At 42.6% G+C, this 20,339-nt stretch overlaps 1 protein-coding gene across 2 annotated transcripts in view; it reads right to left on the reverse strand.

Annotated features, from left to right (window-relative positions):
• The window catches only part of LOC142761407 (spermatogenesis-associated protein 7 homolog), a 141,512-nt gene that overhangs the window by 24,200 nt on the left and 96,973 nt on the right, over nucleotides 1-20,339 (reverse strand). For both annotated transcript variants that reach the window (XM_075864596.1, XM_075864597.1), the window contains exons 4-5: nucleotides 14,421-14,542; nucleotides 880-1,280 (exon numbers count right to left, since the gene is read on the reverse strand). In XM_075864596.1, the coding sequence (XP_075720711.1) occupies nucleotides 880-1,280; nucleotides 14,421-14,542 (523 nt within the window). The remainder of the gene's footprint in view (nucleotides 1-879; nucleotides 1,281-14,420; nucleotides 14,543-20,339) is intronic.

Here is a 20,339-nt window from a genome sequence, read left to right on the forward strand (position 1 = left end):
TAAAACATATTACTATTATTTATACGAAATAGTCAATTTAATTTGGAAAATTATAACTAGAGTCAAGGCAGCAATAAGCCATTATAATATGTGTATTACCAATGTAAATGCGTCTAGAACAATCTCTGGTTAACATATATTTTAATATTGCTGTATCCAGTCAATCCAATAATAACTTCCATAACTACAGGCTACTGGAATGGAAGGAAAATTACACTTTCCCATAAGAACATATATTATTACAAAGTTTCATATATCCATATGTGCTACAGATTTATGCAAAGATTATAACGATACACTTTTAAGCCTAACCTAAAACTTCTATCAGGGGGTCGTACTGTATAAGTAGGGCACTTTCTGACTGAACGGACTGGGTGGCAGGGGTTAAAAGTTTTAGGAATAGATAGGCACACACCTGATTGGTCAGTACTGGTCAGGTGCCTCTTCCCCTATGTTATCTATGTTATATATTGTCCTCTACCTTGTGGGTTATCCTCTTTTCTCCTGGGACCCCCAAAAAGAAGATCAGTACCAAAAAGACTAGAAATACCACTGAGTGGAAAGAACCAAGACCAATCCTATGTAGCATGGAGAGGTAGTGTACTGTATAGAAGAAAGGATTTTCTGTGATCACTTCAGTACATGTTGCTGCATGTAATCAAATGGTGGTCACCAAGACAGGAAGTCAAGCGGTTGCTAGGCAACCTAATCAACACGTCCTGAAGTACACATTTAACGTCAGCTGTGAGTAGAGAAATATACTTTTCCATGGTATGCATTACTAGTTGTTGTATTTGTATGCAGTTATTACATTCTTAGGCTTCTAATTATACTTTTTTGCGCACATATGTTTATATTTGGGTCTCGTCTGATGGTTACCTGTGTACCTTTGTCCTGTTTTGATGGTTAACCTTCACTGATGCGGTTTTCTGAGAGATTTTCTTTGAAGGACCCATGTAATACCTATACTTTGAAAGGAAAGACTTGGAGGGTTTCTTCAGTAACCTTGGCTTGAATGGCTTGTTGGTGCTTGTGAAGCTTGCAGGGTGTTTGTCCAGGAGATCTCCACTGTAGGTTTGTTGTTGAGGATTGTTATATGGTTTCTTTCTGTGTAGACTTTGATTGTCAGAAGTTCTGGGGTTCACACCACTATCCTCCTTTTTAATATGGCCTATGACTTCTCGGACTATAAGGACTGGGGAGTAGGTCTCAGATCTTGTCTTTTGTTCAGCCGAAAGTTCAGTTTTTTCCACTTGTTTTTTTTTGTGTCCATAATGAACCTGCAAAAGTTTAGACTTCATATTTTTAAATTGTGAGACTTATATAAGTGTATGTATGTATGTATGTATGTATGTATGTATGTATGTATGTATGTGTTGTATGTATGTATGTATGTATGTATGTATGTGTTGTATTAAGTTGCACACACTATGTGACTCACTGCATTTTTATGGGTAGGACTATCATGCAACTGTTGTACAACTTGAGATTCTCTCTTATTCATGCTTATAATGCTGACATTTCCATCATACAGTGCCCAAATAATACCATCATACTACTATATGAAGAAATAATACAACCATCTAACACTTCCATACAGTGTATAAATAATAACAGCATAGTGCCCAAATAATACCATCATACTATGTAGAAATAATACAACCATCTAATACTTCCATACAGTGTATAAATAATACCAGCATAGTGCCCAAATAATACCATCATACTATGTAGAAATAATACAACCATCTAATACTTCCATACAGTGTATAAATAATACCAGCATAGTACCCAAATAATACCATCATACTATGTAGACATAATACAACCATTGAATACTTCTGTACAGTGTATAAATAGTACTAGCATACAGTGCCCAAATGATACCATCATACTACTGTATATAGAAGTAATACAACCATCTAATACTTCCGTAGAGTACTTAAATAATACCAGCATACAGTGCCCAAAAAATACACTCAGTGTCGAACTAGGGTTTCTTAGGCCCACCAGAGGTAATGATTCTGAGGGCCACCGTCCATATACACAGAACATTTGTATGTCCACGTTTGATGAACTTGTACATTTTCTTGCTATCATTGCACACTCAGGACATATCATCAATTAAGTCTGATAGGTTATTTATGAATCATCTCATTAGAAATATATTCTAGTAAGTGATTGGTTCAAATGGTGTTGTATTCTGTTGGAACTTTGGAGCCTATAATTATGTCAGGGCCTGGGCCCATCGAAGGATCCTCTTGTTCTCTTTTGTGCTAGTCCAAGGCTGGCTACTGCGTAGAAATAATACAACCATACAGTGCCATCTAATACTTCCATACAGTGTATAAATAATACAGCCATACAGTGCACTTAACACAAAATGAATTGTAGTACATATCTAAAGATTTCTTCTTATAATATACACAGGAGTATAAAGCACCACATTCCCATACGCTCTCTTTTTCATGCTCACAATACAGCACGCATGGAATAACATGTCCAAATAATAAAACTAGACATAAAATATACAGCGCTTACACCACCTGACAATATAGCACTGCGAATATGCACATGCCACTTAAGATTTCTTGATTAAGACATGAGCAACTAAGTTCTGGAAGAGCGGGTAGTATATATATATATATATATATATATATATATACATACATACACAAACACACATATACACAGTTCTGTGCAAAAGTTTTAGTCAGTTGTGGAAAAATGCTGCAAAGTAAGATTGCTTTCAAAAGTAGAACTGTTAATGTTTTTTTTTACATCAATTAATAAAATACAAAGTGAATGAAAAGAAGAGAAATCAAATCAATATTTGGTGTGACCACCCTTTGCCTTCAAAACGGCATAAATTCTCTGGATACACAAACACAAAGTCATGGATTTTGAAGGATTATTGTCAGGTGGTGCATGATTAACCAATTATACCAAACAGGTGATAATGATCATCATTTTCATATGTAGGTTGACGTCACAGTCATTAATTGTAACAGAAACAGCTGTGTAGGAGGCTTAAAACTGGGTGAGGAACAGCCAAACTCTGCTTCAAAGGTGAGGTTGTGGAAGACAGTTTCATGTCACAAGTTCACCATGGCAAGACTGAGCACAGCAACAAGACACAAGGTAGTTAAATTGCATCAGCAAGGTCTCTCCCAGGCAAAGATTTTAAAGCAGACCGAGGTTCAAGATGTGCTGTTCAAGCTCTTTTGAAGAAGAACAAAAAAACGGGCAATGTTGAGGGCCGTAGATGCAGTGGTCGGCCAAGGAAACTTAGTGCAGCACATCAAAGACACATCAGGCTTGCTTCCCTTCAAAATCGGAAGATGTTCAACAGTGCCATCAGCTCAGAACTGGCAAAACCAGTGTGGCCCAGGTATACCCATCTACTGTTCGGAGTCTGGCCAAAAGTGGTCCTCATGGATGAATTGTAAAAATGGGAGAAGATGCTCTGGACTGATGAGCTAAAATTGGAAATATTTGGCTGTAACAGAAGGCAGTTTGTTCACCGAAAGGCTGGGGAGCTATAGAATAATGAGTGTCTACAGGCAACAGTGAAACATGGTGGAGGGTCCTGGTGGAGGTTCCTTGCAAGTTTAGGGCTGCATTTCAGCAAATGGAGTTGGGGATTTGGTCAGGATTAATGGTGTCCTCAATGTTAAGAAATACAGGCAGATACTTATACATCATGCAATACCATCAGGGAGGAGTCTGATTGGCTTTACATTTATTCTGCAGCAGGACAACAACCCCAATCATACAGCCAATGTCATTAAGAACTATCTCCAGCGTAAAGAAGAACAAGGAGCCCTGGAAGTGATGATATGGCCCCCACAGAGGGCCCCCCTGATCTCAACATCATCGCGTCTGTCTGGGATTACATGAAGAGACAGAAGGATATGAGGAAGCGACATCCGCAGAAGATCTGTGATTTTTAATTTCTCCAAGATGTTTGGAACAACCTCCCTGCTGAGTTCCTTCAAAAACTGTGTACAAGTGTAACTAGAAGAATTGATGCTGTTTTGAAGGCCAAGGGTGGTCACACCAAATATTGATTTGATTTAGCCTTCTCCTCTGTTCATTCAATTTGTATTTTGTTAATTGCTAAAAAATTTTTTAAATCATTCTTACTTTTAAGCTGTTGTGGAAAAATGCTGCAAACTTTTGCACAGTACTCTCTCTCTCTCTCTCTCTCTCTATATATACATATAGAATCACTTGAGAGAGGCTCCTGTGTTGAGCTGAAACGTCGTGTGTATATGGACCACTAAAGCACCTTTTTCTACTTTGCTTATACCTTGGAGTGCTGCCTGATTTTTGGATTCTACTACAGCAGGTCTGTTAGCCCTGACCTGGGCAGGTCGGCACCCATCCATGATTCACAAGGCTGTGCGGCTGACATTGTATTTGGTCTTTATATATACATATATATATATATATATATATACTCACTGTAGGTGCTATCACATTTGTATGCACAATCACAATATACAGGTACACAAACACTACGTATATACATGCATGCGTAGGTACTGAAAAGCACACATATAGACCCACATACGTAATGGCCTCTTATCGCTCTGTTTTTCTCATTGCAGCCTGCACAAGGTTAAGCGGAGGGGGGGGGGGGGGGGGGGGGTTGCGGCGCAGTATTTGCTTGTTAGGCAATGTGTGCTGAAATATAAAGCTATGTTCACATGCTGTGTTTTCAGACGTTTTTCGGGGCATGATAAACGTCTCGAAAAATGCCTGAGAAAACGGAAGCTCAATGCCTCCAAACATCTGCCCATTGATTTCAATGGGTAAAACGTTGTTTCATACAGGCAGGGCGTTTTTTTATGTGGCCGTTTGAAAAAACGGCACGTAAAAAAAGAAGTGCATCTTACTTCTTGAGACGTTTTTGGAGCCGTTCTTCATTGTGTCAATAGAAAAACAGCTCCAAAAACAGCTTCAAAAAAAGCATCAAAAAACATTCCATGCTTTAAAAATGGCTGAAAATCAGAGGCTGTTTTTCCCAGCTCCGTATTTTACATCCGTTTTTACATTAGCGTGTGAACATAGCCTTAGATGAACTTGCATAACACAAAGCGCAGGAACTCTGGGCAGCCGTATATATTGCGGCTGCCCCTCCTTGCCATTGCTGCCCCCCTCGCACCACCGCCATATTAGTAGGGGTGGACGTCCATCGACTACTCCAGCACTTTATGGGTCAGTATGGTTACTCTCTCTTTGTGGACCTTTTTTATATGCTCTATTTTAGTGTTTTCAATAAAATGTATATATTTTATATGTGATACATTACAATTGTGTTTTGCATCATTTTGTCTTTTTTGGTCTAGGTAATTGTCCTGATTGTCTTTGATTATCTACAAGAACTAATCTATGTTTTATTTCCCGAATTACTGAAATGATTATTAAATTATAACTATTGACTTTTATGCTTTGGTTATTCATCCTGTAATTTTAACCAACCTCATTACTGTATATCAAATTTACTGTAGATCTTATTATTGCAGCAATAACGCAGTGTCCGTTGTGTTCATGTCATGCTCTACAGGATATAAATATCGAGAGCGACATTATAACGTGTACAACATTCATATCCATCTATACAAAGAATATATAATAACTACACATAGGTCTACTCTGATGTAACGTCCAGGGGTCCACTGACAGAAGAGGCAACCTCAGAGGGGTCGGTAACTGTCTGGGAGTCAATCTCTTATGTGGGCACTGTTTGTGTTATTATGTGGGTACTAATGTTACCATTATGGAGTGCCTGTTGTTCTCACTGTTATGAGGGCACTGCAGGGGCGTCGCTAGCACCGGACCTCCCCGGCCCAAGCTCCGGATCTTTGGCCTGGTGCCCCGGATCCCTGTGCGACTGCCGCTACAGGGGTCGCAGCGGTTGTAATTGCGACCGGGCAGCGGTCGAGATTGCGACCGTGTCTATAGAAACTTACTATAGTAACTGGGGCCCATGTCATAAAATATACGGGCCCCTGTTACTATAGTAACAACACAAATACTTACCCACCTTCCCGAGCACAGCGGAAGTCCTGACGTCTTCTCGCGTCATGACGTCACGATGCTGGATGGTGTTGGGACATCCGTTGCACCGAAGAGCTGGGTAAGTGTAACATCATTACTGCCTGCTGGGGTCCTATATCTAAGCCTGCTTGTAGTAAGCTTAGATACATGGTCCAACAGACCGTATCACACATGGGCCCTGTATCTAAGCCCATGTGTGATGCTGTCTGTTGGACCCTGTATCTAAGCTTACCACAAGGCAGGCTTAGATACAGGACCCCAGCAGGCAGTAATGATGTTACACTTACCCCAAAAATTTTATTGAAATAACCAAAAAACCCACACAACCCTCATTAACCATTTTATTGAGAATAAAAAAGCCTTAACCGAAGTAGTCCTCGAATCCGACGTAGTCCAACAAATACACCAACAAAAATTAGTAACACATAATAGAAGCAAAACAATTATTATCTTACCTTTCCTGGGTCCGGCGCTGGAGCCGCAATGTCAGCGAGCTGTATCTAATCCTATCATGTGTGAAACTGTCTGCTGGGCCACTATATCTAATCCTATCATGTGTGATATTGACGGCTGAGCCACTGTATCTAATCCATCATGTGTGATACTATCTGCTGAGCCACTGTATCTAATCCTATCATGTGCGATACTGTCTGCTGAGCCACTGTATCTAATCCTATTCATAGCTATAGGGTCCCAGTGCTATAGATATTCCGTCTTATATATATATATATATATATATATATATATATATATATACACACATACATACACACATACACATTTTTTGGAGGTGGTGAACATATGTTAGTACAAGGATACTTACTGCTGGGGCGCTGTATCTAAGTATCATGTGTGATACTGTCTGCTGGGCCATGTATCTAAGCCTATCATGTGTGATACTGTCTGGTGGGGTACTGTTTCTAAGTCTGTCATGTGTGACACTGACTGCTGGGGACATGTATCTAAGTCTACCATATATGATACTGTCTGATGAGACAAGGTGGGTATGTGGGACTACCTACAGGGGACTGCATGGCACTGTCTACAAGGGGGATGTATGGCAGAGGGACTGTGTGTGGAAACATACAGGGGGGTTGTGATACTATATACAGGGGGCATTGTGTGGGGAACGCTCTACAGGTGTCTTTGATTAGACATAACTTTTCTTGGGGCCCCAGAAATGCCAAATTTGCCCCTGAGGGTTAGTACAAGGATACTTACTGCTGGGGCCCTGTATCTAAGGCTACATTCACACGAGCGTGACAGATTTACGTGCGTAAAAAAAACATGTGTAAATCTGGTCGTGTGTGTTGCGTTTTGCATCAGTGTGCTTTGCGTGTGCCATGTGTTTTTCACGTACTCGTAAGCACTTTTTTCTTCGGTGTAATTGATGCGTGAAACACGGACAGCACACGAATGACATTGACTTCAATGGGCGACCAGGTGCGTGAAATATACCAATATAGGACATGCAGTGAGTTTCACACAACGGACACTCGCTGAAAACTCCTGCATGTGTGAATAGCCCCATTGTTTCAAAGTACAACACACGGACGAGAATCACGCTCATCTGAATAAGCCCTGAGCGTATCATGTGTGATACTGACTGCTGGGACCATGTATCTAAGCCTATCATGTGTGATACAGTTTGCTGGGGCCATGTATCTAAGCCTATCATGTATGATACAGTCTGCCGAGACAATGCATCCAATTCTTTCTAGCGGTGCAGTTATAGGAGCCTTAGTCTTATAGATATGCTATTTCCGATATGTATGTAAAAATTTATTTTTATTATGTGGGATATAATGCGGCACTGTGTTTACCGTTGTCAGGGGCGTCATTGTGGCCGGCATTGTCAGGAGGACGAGGGACACTGTTGCTGGTATTGATGGGGGAGCGTTGTGGATATTAACATAAGGATGTGACTAACAGAATAAAAGGCAGGTCAGTGGGTGATTGTGAGAAGGCTGGCCCCCTGTACTGATGTCCAAGGCAGTGGCGAATTATCATATGGGCGATTCGGGCGGCCGCCCGGGGCCCGAGGCTCCCAGGGGGCCCATGGCAGCCCGAACCGCACATCATTTTACAAACCTATTCAGCGCGCTAGCGCTGCTACAAGCCGAAGATGAGGAGGGGAGGAGCAGGGAATTGGCCGGGATCCAGAGGTAGGACACGCCTCCCTGACAAGTGCGGGCGCCGCCATTGAGTAACAGAACAGCGACGGACGGCTGTTCTGTTACTCCAAAGCTGCAAGAAGAGCCGGGCGGGCGGTCACCGGCGCTGAGGTTAGTTGGCTTATCCTCCCGCCCAACTGGTTCCCGACCGCTGGCTGTATTTTTACGGCCAGCGGTCAAGGACGGGTCCTTAAAACCCGAGCCATAGACTTTCTACGGCTCGGGTTTTAACTTGCTGCCCCCGCGATCGGGCAGCTGAATGTCGGGTCTCCGGCTGTCAGTGACTGCCGGGGACCCTGAGGAGAAGACAGAAGCAGCTATTCTGCTTCTGTCTTCTCCGATGTCTTCTTACACAGCGTTCAATGAACGCTGTGTATAGGAATAGAGACAGCAGCAGCGGCGAAGTCTCTATTCCTCCCGGGGATCATGTGACTGGTCACATGATCGCCGGGTGCCGTTAGTGGCAGACTGTTGCTGGGTCTAACTAGACCCAGCACAGCCCTATTAGTGACAATCGTCACTATGAGACGGCTGATTTCCCCTGTAACTGGGGCTGCTGTGCAGCTCCAGTTACAGTGGAAAAACATGGTGTAAAAGAAAGAAAAATTATATATAAAGTTCCCCAAAGGTATTTTTTGACCTTTGAGGATCAGACCACAGTAATAAAAAAAGAATAAAGTAAAGTGCAAAAAAAAAATTAAATAATAAATACACATAAAATACCCACCCCAAAAAAAACGTTCCCCCCGCCAATCATTGTTGTAACGCTAGCGCTGACCCTAGTACCCTAATATAGACATGTAATATATAAAAATTTATATAGACAATGACGATCACAAATAAAAGGTCTATTTTAGGGTAAAACTATGTTATTACCAAAAAAAATAGCTGAAACGTAAAAAAGCTTATTTTTTTACTATTATTTTCAAACTTTATGAATAAAAATTCTAAAATAGCAAAAAAGGTGTGTATAAAAACGATAAAAAAATGAAACCTGCATTGTCTACGGAAAAAACGTCGCAAAAATCACGTCGTTTTTATTTATTTTTTATAAAAATGTGTGTTTGGTGCAACTTTGTAATTACGTTTTATTAAAAAATATTTTCACTTTTTGAGATACAGCTGCTTTGTATCCTGTATCCGTCAGGTCAGCAGGACTGACGGGATCAGTGAAACGGGCCCTGCGCTAAATTATAATCTTAGATGTGATAGATTTGAGGTGGATCCTGCGTGTCACTGATCCTGTCAGTCCTGCTGACCTGACGGATTCAGGATACAAAGCAGCTGTATCTCAAAAAGTGAAAATATTTTTTTAATAAAATCAATCAATCAATCAATCACACACATACTAATATATATATATATATATATATATATATATATATATATATATATATATATAAATAAAATTATGATATAAAGTTTTTAAATATGTACATAACCTTGTGGCACTATATACAAGGGGGGGCGCTGTGTGCCACTATATACAAGGGGGAGCGCTGTGTTCCACTATATACAAGGGGGAGCGCTGTGTTCCACTATATACAAGGGGGAGCGCTGTGTTCCACTATATACAAGGGGGAGCGCTGTGTGCCACTATATACAAGGGGGGGGCTGTGTAGTGCTATCCACAGTGGTATGTGTGTGGCACTCTTTATAGGGGGGGCTTTTTGGTGCTATTTACAAGAGGGGGAGGGCTGTGTGGCGCTCTCTACAGGCGGCTGTATGGCACAATCTATATGGGGCTGTGTGTAACGCTCTCTACGGGGGGATGTGTGATATATAGAGGGGGCTGTGTATGGCGATATCTATGGGGGTGTGTAATATCTACAGGGGCTGTGTGTGGCACTATGTACAGGGGGCTGTGTGTATGTGGTGTTTTACAGTGTGTGGTATTATTATATTCAGGCACGCAGTGTTTGGTGCTATTATATTTAGGGGCACAGTATGTGGCACCATGATAACTTTATTTTCGTTTATAGGTGTGGAAATGTTGGAAAAGTGAGGAGACGTCTGAGTGGCAAATTCTGCAGAAATGAGTCATGGCCGGGAGAAGTCGTCATGAGCGCTGGACCGGATGGAGAAGAAAAGAGGAAAAAAACTACTAGAATCTGAGACGTCGTCACCTGTGAGTCACTAGATTTATAGAGAATCTGTCACCTCTCCTGACATGTTTATTATAGGAATCCTTGTATTTCACAAAAAGTCTTTCTGCAGTCCAGGACTGATAGACAATTCCCCTTGTCAGGAGGTTGTGTCCCTGCACAGTGTGATACTCTCAGTATGTATGGACACAGCCCTGTGACAAGGGAAATCGTAACACTGTTAATGCTTGTCCAAAAAGGTAATGTTAAAAATAGTTACGGCGCGGCAGGGCGGCGGTGAGGAAGGGGGGCCCAAGTTTGGGTAACAGCCCAGGGCCCATGGTCTACTTAATCCGCCACTGGTCCAAGGGCCTATGTAAGCTTGGAGTCGACTCAACTTTTTCCTAAAAGCCAATTTGTAACGTGTTGTGTGGGCTGTATGGGGAGATATATTGTGATGTTGGCTGTACAGGGAGATATATAGTGATGTGGGCTGTACGGGGAGATATATTGTGATGTGGGATGTACGGAGAGATATATTGTGATGTGGGTTGTACGGGGAGATATATTGTGATGTGCGTTGTACAGGGAGATATATTGTGATGTGGGCTGTACGGGGAGATATATTGTGATGTGGGCTGTACAGGGAGATATATTTTGATGTGGGCCATACAGGGAGATATATTGTGATGTGGGCCATACAGGGAGATATATTGTGATGTGGGCCATACAGGGAGATATATTGTGATGTGGGATGTACGGGGAGATATATTGTGATGTGGGCCATACAGGGAGATAATTGTGATGTGGGCTGTACGGGGAGATATATTGTGATGTGGGTTGTACGGGGAGATATATTGTGATGTTGGCTGTACAGGGAGATATATAGTGATGTGGGCTGTACGGGGAGATATATTGTGATGTGGGATGTACGAAGAGATATATTGTGATGTGGGTTGTACGGGGAGATATATTGTGATGTGGGTTGTACAGGGAGATATATTGTGATGTGGGCTGTACAGAAAGATATTTTGTGATGTGGGCTGTACAGGGAGATATATTGTGATGTGGGCTGTACGGGGAGATATATTGTGATGTGGGCTGTACGGGGAGATTTATTGAGATGTGGGCTGTACGGGGAGATATATTGTGATGTGGGATGTACAGGGAGATAATTGTGATGTGGGCTGTACGGGGAGATAATTGTGATGTGGGCTGTACGGGGAAATATATTGTGATGTGGGCCATACAGGGAGATATATTGTGATGTGGGCCGTACAGGGAGATATATTGTGATGTGGGCTGTACGGGGAGATATATTGTGATGTGGGTTGTACAGGGAGATATATTGTGATGTGGGTTGTACAGGGAGATATATTGTGATGTGGGCTGTACGGGGGGATATATTGTGATGTGGGCCGTACGGGGAGGTATATTGTGATGTGGGCCGTACGGGGAGATATATTGTGATGTGGGCCGTACGGGGAGATATATTGTGATGTGGGTTGTACAGGGAGATATGTTGTGATGTGGGCTGTACGGGGAGATATATTGTGATGTGGGTTGTACGGGGAGATATATTGTGATGTGGGTTTTATGGGAGATATGTTGTGATGTGGGCTGTATGGGGAGATATATTGTGATGTGGGTTTTAGGGGAGATATGTTGTGATGTGGGCTGTACAGGGAGATATATTGTGATGTGGGCTGTACGGGGAGATATATTGTGATGTGGGCTGTATGGGGAGATATATTGTGATGTGGGATTGTAATGACAGGGTAGGGAGACAGACAGGTGAGCCCTAATCTACCATTTACTCAGTCCCTGCCTACTTGCAACGACCCGTCCTAAGCGACGGGGTACAACTGGGCGACGGTCCCTACGCTCAGTAAGTGCAAGACAGACAAAACAGACAGGGGTACACAGAAGCTAGGGAAACGGGGCAGCTGCCCACGGAGACACCGTGAGCAACAAGAGTGGTGAACGAGCCGAGTCAAGCCAGGAGTGAGCGAGGTACAAAACGCTGAGCAGGAGAGTGGTCAGAAAGCCAAGGTCAATAAGAAGCAGAGGATCAGTAGTACAAGCAGCAGCAGCAAGCCAGGAAACAAGCATAGAAGAATCACAGGCAAAGGAGGAACAGGAAAGGCAGGTATAAATAGACAGTGGGCGGGAACTAGCTCCGTCTGGCCAGGCTTGATAGGCTCTCCCACTCCTAAGCCTGCCATCCTAAGTGGTGGAAGATGGAGTCAGTCTCACAGACATAGGAGCAGGTGCAGACTGATTGCCCACGGGCGTCGACACAGAACCTGTGTCTGGCAAATCCTTTACAGGGATGTACGGGGAGGTATTGTGATGTGGGCTGTACAGGGAGATATATTGTGATGTAGGCTGTACAGGGAGATATATTGTGATGTGGGCTGTACGGGGAGATATATTGTGATGTGGGTCATATAGGGAGATAATTGTGATGTGGGCTGTACGGGGAGATATATTGTGATGTGGGTTGTACAGGGAGATATATTGTGATGTGGCTTGTACAGGGAGATAATTGTGATGTGGACTGTACGGGTAGATATATTGTGATGTGGGTTGTACGGGGAGATATATTGTGATATGGGCTGTACGGGGAGATATATTGTGATGTGGGCTGTACGGGGAGATATATTGTGATGTGGGCTGTACGGGGAGATATATTGTGATGTGGGCTGTACGGGGAGATATATTGTGATGTGGGCTGTACGGGGAGATATATTGTGATGTGGGCCATAAAGGGAGATATATTGTGATGTGGGATGTACGGGGAGATATATTGTGATGTGGGATGTACGGGGAGATATATTGTGATGTGGGCTGTACGGGGAGATATATTGTGATGTGGGCTGTACGGGGAGATATATTGTGATGTGGGTTGTACGGGGAGATATATTGTGATGTGGGCTGTACGGGGAGATATATTGTGATGTGGGTTGTACGGGGAGATATATTGTGATGTGGGCTGTACAGGGAGATATATTGTAATGTGGGCTGTACAGGGTGATATATTGTGATGTGGGCTGTACAGGGAGATATATTGTGATGTGGGCCGTACAGGGAGATATATTGTGATGTGGGCTGTACAGGGAGATATATTGTGATGTGGGATGTACGGGGAGATATATTGTGATGTGGGCTGTACGGGGAGATATATTGTGATGTGGGATGTACGGGGAGATATATTGTGATGTGGGCTGTACGGGGAGATTGTGATGTGGACTGTACGGGGAGATATATTGTGATGTGGGCTGTACGGGGAGATATATTGTGATGTGGGCTGTACGGGGAGATATATTGTGATGTGGGCTGTACGAGGAGATATATTGTAATGTGGGCTGTATGGGGAGATATATTGTGATGTGGGCTGTACGGGGAGATATATTGTGATGTGGGCTGTGCGGGGAGATATAATGTGATGTGGGCCGTACAGGGAGATATATTGTGATGTGGGCTGTACGGGGAGATATATTGTGATGTGGGATGTACGGGGAGATATATTGTGATGTGGGCTGTACGGGGAGATATATTGTGATGTGGGTTGTACGGGGAGATATATTGTGATGTTGGCTGTATGGGGAGATATATTGTGATGTGGGTTGTACGGGGAGATATATTGTGATGTGGGTTGTACGGGGAGATATATTGTGATGTTGGCTGTATGGGGAGATATATTGTGATGTGGGTTGTACGGGGAGATATATTGTGATGTTGGCTGTATGGGGAGATATATTGTGATGTGGGTTGTACGGGGAGATATATTGTGATGTGGGCTGTACAGGGAGATATATTGTGATGTGGGCTGTACAGGGAGATATATTGTGATGTGGGCTGTACAGGGTGATAATTTGTACACCCCATATACCTTTCATACCATTAAATTGACTTTAAGAGGTCAAACGCTATTTTCTTATCTTCTCATATTTGTGCAAATGACGTGAAAATGTTTTTATTCGAGTGCATATTTCAGTTTCCTTTTTTTCATCTTCATCTATTGTCATTATGCAGCTTATTACATGATAATTCTATCAGTAAGTATCAGTACGGGGAAGACGCCATTACTAACCTTGTCTTGTTCTGGGAAATTGCTCTGTGAATGATGATGAGATGTTGAGCAGATCTGCTGAAGTTCTTTCCTGAATTTTTCAACAGCTCTGAGTAGTCGTTCTTTGTTCTGCTGATCTCTGTCTGTAGATGATAAAAACCTGATTATATATATATGTATTACATTTTCCAGGGACTTTTCATTAATTCATGAATCTGAACGCTGCATATTTCATATAATACATGTGGTGCAGGTACGCGGACAAAATGTGAATTAAAATGTGATTCCATATAGATTTACTAAGTATTTTCATCTAAAATGGCCTCTAGTTATTGCTATAAGCCTACATGGGAAAATGTCTCCATGGGCTCTATGGGGGGCAGAGGTAGCAGCCCCCCTCTGATCCTGGTGACTATCCCAAAGACCCCTCTAATATAACAGGACACCAGTTTAATTAATGGCACATAGTGTGTATGTGTGGGAGGGGGTCCGGTTACAGATTTTTCATTATGCCTCTGGATGTCCCATACACAGAGCCAGAGAGAATAGATGGGAGGTGAGAGCAGGGACTATACTTTTCAATGATGCCTATGTGACGATGAGACAAATAATAACCCTATAGCTGTTAAAAAATGGCTGCTGTAACTTAGTTACTTCCAACAAGAGGAATAAGAGTCACCTCTAGAGGGAGCTTGGGAGATTACTGCATACTGTTTATACAATGGACTCCATTATAATACAGTATGCAGTTTGCTACTAAGCTTCCTCTAGTGGCGGCTGTATGCAGGGGATTTGTTGCTCTGTATCAGAAAATTGGAGCTCTGACCGCTATAAAGAAGTATTAAGAATTTAATCAGCAGAAAATGTAATCCAATTTACATTAAAAAACAAAACAAAATGGTGATCAAGGGTGGACATTCACTTTAAAGAGGACCTGTCAGCTCTCTGACTTTTATTCCCCATGAAATGTCGTTCCTCTTTTATTCCTCCTACAAATTTAGGAATAAATTGACATATTAGGGTATGTTCACACGCTAGACTAAAAACTTCTGAAAATACGGAGCTGTTTTCAAGGGAAAACAGCTCCTGATTTTCAGACGTTTTTGAAGCCACTCGCGATTTTCGCAGCTTTTTTCGCAGAATTTTTACAGCCGTTTTTGGATCTGTTTTAAATAGAGTCTATGAAAAACGGCTCCAAAAACGTCCCAAGAAGAGACCTTTTTCGCGGCCGTCTTTATATGCGGCCGTTTTAAAAAATGGCTGCATAAAAAAACGGCTTGTCGGAACAGAACGCCGCTTTTCCCATTGAAATCAATGGGCAGCTGTTTGGAGGCGCTCTGCTACCGATTTTTTGGAAGTTTTTCAGGCGTTTACGGCCCGAAAAACGGCCGAAAGTAAGCCGTGTGAACATACCCTAAATGTTGCCAGTTGGGGGTGTGTCCCTACACAGACTGAAACTTCTCCAATCAGTGCTCACAGTCTCAGACTGTGTAGGGACATGCCTCTTTGACAAGGGGGAATATTAACACCCAGTTGTCCATTTAAGCATACATTTCTAGGAGAAATAACAGAGGAACGGCACAATGCAGAATTCTAAAAAGAGATGTTCCAGTGTAACGTCTATGGCCGGGGGCCGTCGTACAGACTTACCCTCTGACGGCCCCGGCCATGGACATCTGTCTTCTCGGCGTCAGCACCCTCCAGGGAGACGCAGGCACTCACTGCCGGGTCCTCGGACTGTTTCCCGCAGGGCGTGTGCGCCCGCGCTTGCATGGCCTTAAAGGGCCAATACGCGTCCAGCTGTCACCAACCAATAATTAGCCCAAATGGCTGCTGGACTATAAAAAGGGTCTCTGCCCACTTGTTCCTCACCTGAGCGTTGTTACATAGTTACATAGTTACATAGTTAGTACGGCTGAAAAAAGACACATGTCCATCAAGTTCAACCAAGGGAAGGGAAAAGGGAAGGAAAAATTTCTACACATAGGAGCTAATATTTTTTTGTTCTAGGAAATTATCTAACCCTTTTTTAAAGCCATCTACTGTCCCTGCTGTGACGGCTCCTGCGGTGACTATTCCATAGATTCACAGTTCTCACTGTAAAGAAGCCTTGTCGCCTCTGCAGCTTGAACCTTTTTTTCTCCAGACGGAGGGAGTGCCCCCTTGTTTTTTGAGGGGGTTTTACAAGGAACAGGATTTCACCATATTTTTTGTATGTGCCATTAATATATTTATATAAGTTAATCATGTCCCCCCTTAGTCGTCTTTTTTCAAGGCTAAATAGGTTTAATTTTTTCAATCTTTCCTCATAACTTAAATTCTCCATGCCCCTAATTAGCTTCGTTGCTCTTCTTTGTATTTTTTCCAACTCCAGGGCATCCTTTCTATGAACTGGAGCCCAGAACTGAACTGCATATTCTAGATGAGGCCTCACTAATGCTTTGTAAAGTGGTAATATTACATCCCTGTCCCGCGAGTCCATGCCTCTTTTAATACACGACAATATCCTGCTGGCCTTTGAAGCAGCTGATTGACACTGCATGCTGTTATTGAGTTTATGATTTACAAGTACACCCAGATCCTTCTCAACAAGTGAATCCGCCAGTGTAGCTCCCCCTAGGACATATGATGCATGCAGGTTGTTGGTACCCAGATGCATAACTTTACATTTATCTACATTAAACTTCATCTGCCAAGTGGACGCCCAAACACTTAATTTGTTTAAATCTGCCTGTATTTCATGAACATCTTCCATAGTCTGAACTATTTTACATAGCTTGGTGTCATCTGCAAAAATAGAAATAGTGCTATTAATCCCATCCTCTATATCATTAATAAATAAGTTGAATAATAGTGGTCCCAGCACTGAACCCTGGGGTACACCACTTATAACCGGTGACCATTCAGAGAAGGAATCATTGACCACAACTCTCTGGATACGGTCCTTGAGCCAATTCTCAATCCAATTACAAACTATATTTTCTAAACCTATAGTCCTTAATTTACCCATTAGGCGTCTATGGGGGACAGTGTCAAATGCCTTTGCAAAGTCCAAAAACACTAAATCCACAGCGGCCCCTCTGTCTAGACTTCTGCTCACCTCTTCATAAAAACAGATTAGGTTAGTTTGACAACTTCTGTCCTTAGTAAAACCGTGCTGGCTGTCACTTATAATGCTATTTATTGTCACATAATCCTGTATATAGTCCCTCAATAGCCCCTCAAACATTTTCCCCACGATGGATGTTAAGCTTACTGGTCTATAATTACCTGGGGAAGACCTAGAGCCCTTTTTGAAAATAGGCACCACATTTGCGCTGCGCCAGTCCCTTGGCACTATACCAGTCACTAGAGATTCTCTGAATATTATGAAAAGGGGGACAGAAATAACTGAACTAAGCTCTTTAAGAATTCTAGGGTGTAACCCATCTGGTCCCGGGGCCTTGTGCACATTTATTTTATTTAATTTAGCTTGGACCATCTCTACATTCATCCAATTCAGTATATCAACTGATATATTAACAGCACTGGCACCGGCTACATCAGCTGCTCTTTCTTCAGTTGTATATACAGAGATAAAGAACCCATTTAGTAACTCTGCCTTCTCTTGATCCCCTGTGATCAACTCTCCATTACCATTATCTAGGGGTCCTACATGTTCAGACCTTGGCTTTTTTGCATTTATATACTTGAAGAATTTTTTTGGGATTTGTTTTACTATCCTTGGCCACCTGCCTTTCATTTTGTATTTTTGCTAATTTTATTACATTTTTACAGATTTTATTAAGCTCTTTATATTTTACAAAGGCTACAGCTGTACCCTCAGATTTGTATTTTTTAAATGCCCTTTTTTTGTCATGTATTGCCCCTTTCACAGAAGGTGTAAGCCATGTGGGGTTTAATTTGAGTCGTTTATACTTGTTACCTATAGGAATACATTTTTCACTATAATAACTCAAAGTAGATTTGAAAATCTCCCATTTATCATTTGTCCCATTATTTGACATTAGTTCTTCCCAGTCTATATCCTGAATTGCAGCCCTCATCCTGGGGAAATTGGCTTTCTTAAAATTAAATGTTTTTGCCCTCCCAGCCTGCGTTTGTTTTTTACAGTATAGGTAAAATGTAACTATATTATGATCACTGTTACCGAGGTTTTCACGAACATTGACATTCCCAACAAGCTCTGCATTATTAGAAATGACCAGATCCAACAGAGCTTCACCTCTAGTCGGGTCTTCCACAAACTGGCCCATAAAATTTTCCTGCAACAGGTTGAGGAAATGTCTCCCCTTTGCAGTTGAAGCCGAACCATGACACCAATTAATATCCCGGAAATTAAAATCTCCCATTATCACTACAGTACCCGCCTGTGAAGCCTGCTCCATCTGTTTATATATCTGACCTTCCATCTCCTCAGTTATATTGGGGGGTCTATAGATTACACCAAAAGTAATTTTTTCAGTGTTTACCTCCCTTTCTAGTTCCACCCACAAGGTTTCAACCTCCTCACAGTATTCACCCACTATTGTCTCTTTCACACTCGCCTTCATATCATTTCTCACATACAGACATACACCACCACCTTTCCTATTTGTCCTGTCTTTCCGAAAAAGTGTAAAACCCTGTAGATTTACAGCCCAGTCATGTGAAGAGTCCAGCCATGTTTCAGCAACACCAACTATATCTATATTTTCTTCCAGTATCAAGGCCTCCAGCTCCCCCATTTTGCTTGCTAGACTTCTGGCATTTGTGAACATACACTTTAACTTGCCTGTCAGTTTTTCACTTTTATTATCAGAAATGTGATTTGACATTAATCGGGCCTTTTTATTTACACTGATGTTTTGTAACGAAAGGATCTCCTTATCTTGTTGTCTAGTCCTCTCCCCACATTCTGTTTCTCCCCCCACCAATATAGTCTGACCCCTCTCTAACCTGGCTACCCCTTTTTTTTCTACATTGACCTCCCTCCTCAGCCCTAGTTTAAATACTCCGCCACCCCAGCTAGAATTCTCTCCCCCAGCACAGCGGACCCCCTTCCATTTAGGTGCAAATCATCTGCAGAATACAGTTTGTACCCCAATGAAAAGTCAGCCCAGTGCTCTAGGAACCCAAATCCTTCTCCTCTACACCAAGACTTCAGCCATGCATTTAACTCCCTGAGCTCCCGCTGTCTTTCCTGTGATGCGCATGGCACAGGCAGTATTCCTGAGAATACTACTTTGGAGGTCCTTCCCTTCAGTTTGTAGCCTAGTTCTTTAAAATTATTCTTAAGGCTCCTCCACCTACCATTTATTCTGTCGTTGGTACCGACATGGACCACGACAGCTGGATCATCACCAGCCCCTCCCAGCAATTTGTCCACCCGTTCCACCACATGCCGAACCCTGGCACCAGGGAGACAGCAAACCATTCGGTTGAGGTGGTCTTGGCGACAAATTATTCTATCCGTCTTCCTGATTATAGAATCCCCTACGACTATCAATTGTCTTGGCTTACCTGCATTACCATCCCGCCGACTACTAGCTGGGCTGTTCTCCCGGCTGTTAGGGAGATCAGTATCCACTAGGGCTGCCATTTCTGAGACTGACACCCTCGCATCATCACCCAACTTGGCAATTTTGCCTGGAATGTCAGAAACCGGATCGGCCTTCCTTTTCTTTGACCCCTTTCTACTGCCCCTAACTACATTAACCCAGCTACTTACCTGATCCTGCTCACCCATGTCTTCACCCTCCAGTTGTAACCCACTAACTGCATGCTCCGTGAGCAGCAAGCTCAGCTCAAGATTGTCTATCCTCCTCAGTGTTGCATTCTGCTCCTCCAGATCTCTAATACAAGCTTCCAGGTGACCAACATGCTCACATCTGCCACCGAGATATTCACCCTGGAACTCCGGCTCCAGTCGTGCATACATATGGCAAACTGTGCACTGAA

The sequence above is a fragment of the Rhinoderma darwinii genome, chromosome 4 (assembly GCF_050947455.1).
Source record: "Rhinoderma darwinii isolate aRhiDar2 chromosome 4, aRhiDar2.hap1, whole genome shotgun sequence".
NCBI classification, from domain to species: domain Eukaryota; kingdom Metazoa; phylum Chordata; class Amphibia; order Anura; family Rhinodermatidae; genus Rhinoderma; species Rhinoderma darwinii.